This window comes from Semicossyphus pulcher, unplaced genomic scaffold (genome assembly GCF_022749685.1).
Source record: "Semicossyphus pulcher isolate SPU_LCO1_2020_fin unplaced genomic scaffold, fSemPul1.0.p SCAF_20, whole genome shotgun sequence".
Classification (NCBI taxonomy): Eukaryota; Metazoa; Chordata; class Actinopteri; order Labriformes; family Labridae; genus Semicossyphus; species Semicossyphus pulcher.
Genome location: NW_027211694.1, coordinates 11,203,984 through 11,210,744, shown reverse-complemented (window position 1 = coordinate 11,210,744; position 6,761 = coordinate 11,203,984). Strand labels below are relative to the sequence as shown.

Here is a 6,761-nt window from a genome sequence, read left to right as displayed (position 1 = left end):
TACGTTTTTTAAACAGAATCTAGGGCAGAATCCTGGAATTGAGAATTAAAAACTTCAACATAGATTCCATAGTGCATACTACATCAGTGTTTTCAAAGTGTTTTAAAATGGGATAGCTCAATGTGTTTTAAATATATAAGTATTATATTATATAGTATATAAGTATTATTCAACACATAATGGACCAGAGGCTACACTAAAGTATTGACTCTGTGGAGCCCCAAATGTTAGCAGTCTCTTTCTCATAGCCACATCTCCAGTATGTATTTATTTTCAATTTAGCAAAAAATACTGTCTAGATCTGTGTTACTGTCTGAGTAACTGTGTTACTGACTGTGCAGCCTTCATGAACAACCAGTTAGCTATCCTGTCCAATATAATTAACCTCTCCAGTGAAGTAAAAGAGAAAGTAAAACAGTGAGCAAAGACAGCAAGTAACATCGATGTCTTTGTGAGCATGATGGCTAACGGAAAGAGTTGTCATGGTTTTGAGTTGCACGTGCAGTACCATGACCACTTTTATGAGATACAGGCCATCAGTTTTCTAAACTAATTAGTAATTAGTATTTTCCACATAAATTATAGCTTATCACATACATTCATTTGAATACAAAGAGTATCACAGCTGAAGAAATATAATAGATCTATGACGTTGACTGGTTTTAGAATTGATTTGGTTACTGTGCTGAATTTGATCATCTGAAGTTCCAATTTTATGGCTAATATTTTTTTAAATCTTCATTTTATGTGATTTAATAACTCTTGTTTACTCCTGTTTTACGGTACTACACAGTGATTTTTAAACAAACATTGCATGTTTAGAGATAGAGAGAGAGAGATCAAGAAACACCCACTCAACACTCACACAGAAAGAAAGGGTCCACCCTTCAGCTCAACATACTGTGCTGTATAACCTATAGTATAACTACTGTATACTCAGGTCCCAAGGGTAGAAATACACACACACACACACACACACACACACACACACACACACACACACACACATACACATCCAAAAGCTGTCTCACACATACAAAAGCTGTAATTATGAGACAAAGGACATACAGTATTTGTTTATGGTTACAAGCCACTAGAGTGTTTTTGTACAATTACTTTACAATGCGTAGTCACTAATTAAGTAAAAAAGAAGCCACTACCACCTCATCTTAACGTTATCATGACTTTTCTGTACAGAGTAAGACAGGAAGAAATTTGTAGGCTTTAAGCAGCTCTGTGCTTTAAGTTAAAGGGGCTGTATGTAAGATCAAATATCATTTTTTATTGTCTATGTGTGAAGGGATAGTGGAAGAACTGAAAAATTGAGACCTTCCCCTTCATCCACTGACCCTAACAACCTGTGGGCTGATTTTTATGTCAAGCACTTGGGACGGTTTTTTTTCAGGAAACTAGAGGATGTGATGTATCTGCGTGCTCGCGAGTACCTCATTCTCCACCACGACAGTCAACAGTGTGCAACATGAAACAACCCAATAATAAGAACAAAAATAAGTTTTATCTAGTGAAGTGCATCTGGCCAAACAGGAATGTGACCAATGTCAGGGGGAAAACTAGAGTTAACATTGGCAGGGCATGGGCACGAAGCAGAGTCATGCAGTGTAGTTATGTTAGAGCTAGTTGGCAAACCTTAGCATGCTCGCTAATGTTATGACAACCAAAATTCTATCCTAGTGTGTATGTCAGTGTTGTCAGTCTAGCTTGACAAATAACTTTGCCAGCTAACATGATACTTACTTAGGTATTATGACAAACAGTGTTGATTTTGGACAACATGATGCCGGTCAACATGATACCGGTCAATAAATACGTCTCGTCAGTGAAAAGTAAACAGAGCTGGTGAGTTCTGAGATTGAGCATAGTCAGTTTAGTGTGTCTTTGGCAAAAACCCTGGATGCTCATTCATGCATGCGAGTGTCCGCGTGAGCGCGTACAAGAAGGTTGACTGCAGTCCCCTAAACGGCCGACCGTGTCGCTACAAATGAGGATTTTCTGTAAGTTACATATAGCACCTTTAAGCATGTACAAGACACAATCAGCAAAGAGATAAGAAGTACGGCTTTGTCCACAAGGGGTGCCAAAATCAACACAAACCTAGCAGCAGCTTTATCACAAAGGTACTGCGTCACTAAAATGTCATGATGTTTGCAAGGCTAATTAAAATTTGACCTAATAACGTTGCACAATGAAAAGTCAGAGGGTCACAAAAATTTGCACATCTCGTTCTCCAAGGACCATCAATATCTGTAGCAACCCATACAGCCCATAATACCCTTTTTTGTTAAAAGATTAAGAGGAATATCTCCTCAAACAAATTAACTTTCTAACCACAACTCTTATCTCTAAACACATTCTTTATAACTGGAACAGCTTGTTTGACACCAGTTAAGAAAACCTCGAGATGTACTTGTCATAACAAGGTAATACCACCCATGAGCATGTATAAGTGTTTTCCTGTACACTGCATATTTATATAAAACCTGAACCAGAATATATATAACCAGAACTCATTCCTTGTCTTTGAAAAACCTTACATATAATAAATAATAATAATAATAATAATACATAAATACAGTACATTTAAAATCTTATCTGATAAGAGTTATAGATTTAGAAGAACAAAGAACCTGTCTGACAAGGAGGGTAACTTCAGAGGCATTTAGTCTTTTCATGTCAGTCTGGATGATTTTGGCAGTGTAAATAGACTGTATCAAATCTCTCATTTCTCATGTTGCAGATGGCTGTACAAAGCCTCAAACCAAATATGTCAGCTCAAAACAGGACAGCCAAAACCTCTCCCAAGCTTGCTGTGATCCCGGCCCAGTTCAGATACTGGATACTCGGGGGCTGGCACTGACTGGGTGGCTACCTCATAGACAAGAACGCAAGAAGAGGTATTCACACCTTCACACATTGTTTCGTAGCCTGCCCCAAAGCAGGAAATCAACAATCTCATCTTACCATAGAGGAGCAAGGGTTGGGTTGTGGATTGATAATAATAACACTGTTGGCAGGCTGTGATGCGTCTTTCTTTCTTTCTTTCTATCTATCTATCTATCTATCTATCTCTCTCTCTGTAACTAATTAACTAACTATTGAATTTTGACCATTTGATTTCCAAAACACACAACTTTGTTGATGTGCTTAAGACACACACTCAATCACATACACATGCACTTACTGTAGGTGAACAATCGCATATTTAGACACATTTGGCCAGGAGCACAGCTGTATATAAATGCATATATGAATTCATCTAAATATGGTCATTGTGGTCTTCAATTTTAACTAATAAAATCTGATTTATTTTCTTACCTTGTTCACAGTTCTTGCCTCCATAACCAGTCGGGCAGTCGCAGCTATAGGTGTTCCACTTACTAACACACACACCTCCGTTCTGACACATATCATTCGTGCAAAAATTTTTCTTTGCTCGACAACCTAACATCAAACACACAAAAAATAATAAATATCTGTATGAACAATGTAGGTATAGGTTAATGAGAGGACAAAATGCACACAAATTCAAAATTAGCCAGCTTTAAACTTTTGCATTTTATATTTCATTAAAAGGAAGAAAAACTTTTCCTTTCAAGTATAAAATTGGGCAATTTATGACCTTTGGCCATTGAAGGGCCCCAAAAACAGTAACCTAATACTGAGCAATGCCTTCACTTCTTTAGCTAAACTCAATTGAGTCAGCATGGCTCTAACCTGCTGTGGTGCCATTGTTAGCAATGTAGCTGGCCATGTCAATGGGTTTGCTGTCGATGCTAAGGTTTCTCATACAGCCCATGAAGTCTCTGTTCCTGACTGGGAAGTCCTCAGGTAGGTTAGGAACTCCACCTAGCAACAATGGTCCTGTCAAGTCAAGTGACCTATAGTAGACAGACAGAAAAAGAATCAGAGCCGAATCCAAAATATAAAAAATATTACTTCCTCAACACTCAATACATATCAATGTTAAATACATTTAAAATCAAGAAACCAAAGAAAATGCAGGCAGGTGTGGACACCAATACATGATTCAGCTCTACAGTGAATGAATAATTATTCTGAGGATGATGTTCAGGATCGTTTATTTTGATTCCATTTTGCTTGTAAATCTGTGGCCAAAAATTCAGGGTAAATATCCTGTCCATTTACCCAATTTTATCCAGAAAGGGCAACCGAGGTAAACCATCAGTCTTTAGCATGATTGACTTTTTTTCTGAAATAAGGCTGTTTCTAGTGTTTAAAGTTGTTACAAGGCTAAGTGCTAGCATCACCATGACAAGTAAGGTTCCACATACTAGGTCATGTAGGAAGCTGCTTACACCCTGAGCCTGGCTCAACATCAAAGAACAAATGGATTAAGAGATTAAATGCCATGCAATTCAGCACAAAACAACTCCTCTAAACCATTGAATGTATAAGTTGGGTGCATACAGCCCAAATACTGTTGCCTTGCCAAGAGCATGTGGAGCTTATTCAAAGATTCTAGATGCAACTGAATGAGGAAAATCCCTACATAAGTCATGTATTTATTTTTGCATTGTGGAACAAGTTACGGAGTGATAAACTACTTATTTACATCATTTCCTGTATGTCCCATTGTACTTTAACTTACATAAGTACTAATTAAATTTTAACCATGGTCTTTCTTAACCAAATAAAACTGCAACTGGTTCACAGGTTTAACCACATTACCAAACAAGACATGTGACATGTTAACTACAAGGCTTTCTTTTTCCCCAACATGCACTTTGCAATGGCATTGTTTCAATGGCGCAAATTCTGTATTTTAACCCATTAGGTAGCACCATCACATAATGCAGTGACAAAGACGTAAAAGTCATATCATCTTTGTCTATGTTGTCCAAGAAAGATAAGTACATCCTGTGTTTCGTGTTTGTTTTCCTGTGACTTTATGGTCAGTGTGAAACTCACCTCAAAGGCTGTGGTTGAGGTAGCTTGCGGTATTTCAAGGTATTTCTTTGCGCTTGCCTGCTTATCAGCTACACTGACTGTCCTAAATTATTATTATTATTCTATTTTGCTTAGTTTTTCTGGTCATGCACAGCTGTAAGCCCACAATACTTGTCGGGTTATCCCGCCTAGCTTGTTAATTTACCTTAAAGGTCCTGTGAGGAACTTGTGGTTTGTGTTACTTTTGGCACCCCTGGGGACAAAGCTGGACCTCTTATCTCTTTGCTGATTTTGTCATATGTATCACTCACTTTAATTTTATTTTTGCCCTGAAAACTAAAAAAAAGGCAGCATGCAGTTAATCGCTTCGTCGTACACCTACCCCCGCCAGTGGTTTCAGGCCTTTAAAAAAAACTATATAGAAATAATCAATCTTGTTGCTGATGATCTAATTTTTTTGGAGGTCATATAGAATAATCAGAATAAATTTTAGTCTGTTTCATAATCCTAACAGGAGCTTTAAAGACAAGAAGCTAGTACAACCACTTTTGGGTTCCATGAGTGCCCGGGCCCAACTCAAACCCTGTCATTGGCAGACATATTCACTTTTCATATCCTGTAAATAACAGAGCCATAGTTATCTCCTTACTTCCATTTCCTACCCAATCAAAAAGGAAACTGGTTTCTGCTCTATGCCTCAATCATAGTCAGGATGGTGTTAATACATTCACTGAGATGGAACTTCAGGTGGTTGCTTGTTTTCACCAAATTACACAAAGGGGAAATTCATATTTGTACAAAATATTCTGTCTTGAAACGGTTAAAACATCCAGCTTCTGTGACTTGTGTAACAAGTTTCTAAAGGAATGTAACCTCATTAACTCCTCTTTGAAGTTTGCTCTCTCTCCCTCTGTCCCCACCCTCTGCACACCAAATGAGTCTCAGCATACTTTTCTTTAAAAAACGTCTCACGCTATAAAAATAATAATGTATATTAACTAATAATGTGCACAGTAAGTCAGATAAAGCCTGTGTTAAGATGAGCTTTGGGTTGTATAAAGCCATATAAGCATAAGGACCAGAAGGATAAATTCAAAGATTAATGACAGTAACAGAAGGGAGAGAAGGGAGGACAATTGTCAAGTAGTTTGTGGTAATAAATGTTATCTACAAAAGAGTGTGTGCGAAGTGTGCATGGGATGGATGGGAAATCATGGGATCTTAATTCTGTAACTTCATATTTCCTTGGACAGTGGTCCTCTGTTAAATAAAATGTATTTAGGATCTGCCATCTTGCAGGACATCCAAAAGCACTTATTTCTGATGCAAGGAGCAAGGACAGGCCTTTACAAAAGTATTTTACTAACCTACACACCCCCTTATGAGATATCAGTTATTGATTTGACACTGCAGCTGATTGGAGTGATCTTTTACATCACAACATTACAAGAGTTTCATTTATGAGTCAGACAGAAAAACAAAATATTAAAGTTCTACATCACAAAGTTGTATATTTTGTTTTCTGATTTATTATTAACATAAGAATTTGTGTTTATTTGGACCACAAGCAACTTCGTTAACTTATCAAAATATTTTTGTTTTCATGATCTGTCATTATCCATTAACTTTTATGGATACAATTAAGTCAGAGAGTTGGATGGTCTGTCTATCTGCATGGAAGATCTCTTACATATTTTATCTTAATTTTAATTCAGTCACCTATGAAGCCTAATGAATTCCTTAACGTCAAGATGGAACTAAGCTACATAATTTGACTCTTTCATTAAACATTTAGCCTGATAATTACATTCAGTGTTAAAAGTGTTCTGGTTTAT

At 37.1% G+C, this 6,761-nt stretch overlaps 1 protein-coding gene across 1 annotated transcript in view; it reads right to left on the bottom strand.

The window, feature by feature from the left end:
* Positions 1-2,843: 2,843 nt before the first annotated feature.
* LOC138599825 (cadherin EGF LAG seven-pass G-type receptor 1-like) overlaps positions 2,844-6,761 on the bottom strand; it is a 63,378-nt gene continuing 59,460 nt past the window's right edge. The window contains exons 8-10 of the mRNA XM_069671581.1: positions 3,733-3,896; positions 3,334-3,459; positions 2,844-2,887 (exon numbers count right to left, since the gene is read on the bottom strand). Of these exons, the coding sequence (XP_069527682.1) occupies positions 2,844-2,887; positions 3,334-3,459; positions 3,733-3,896 (334 nt within the window). The remainder of the gene's footprint in view (positions 2,888-3,333; positions 3,460-3,732; positions 3,897-6,761) is intronic.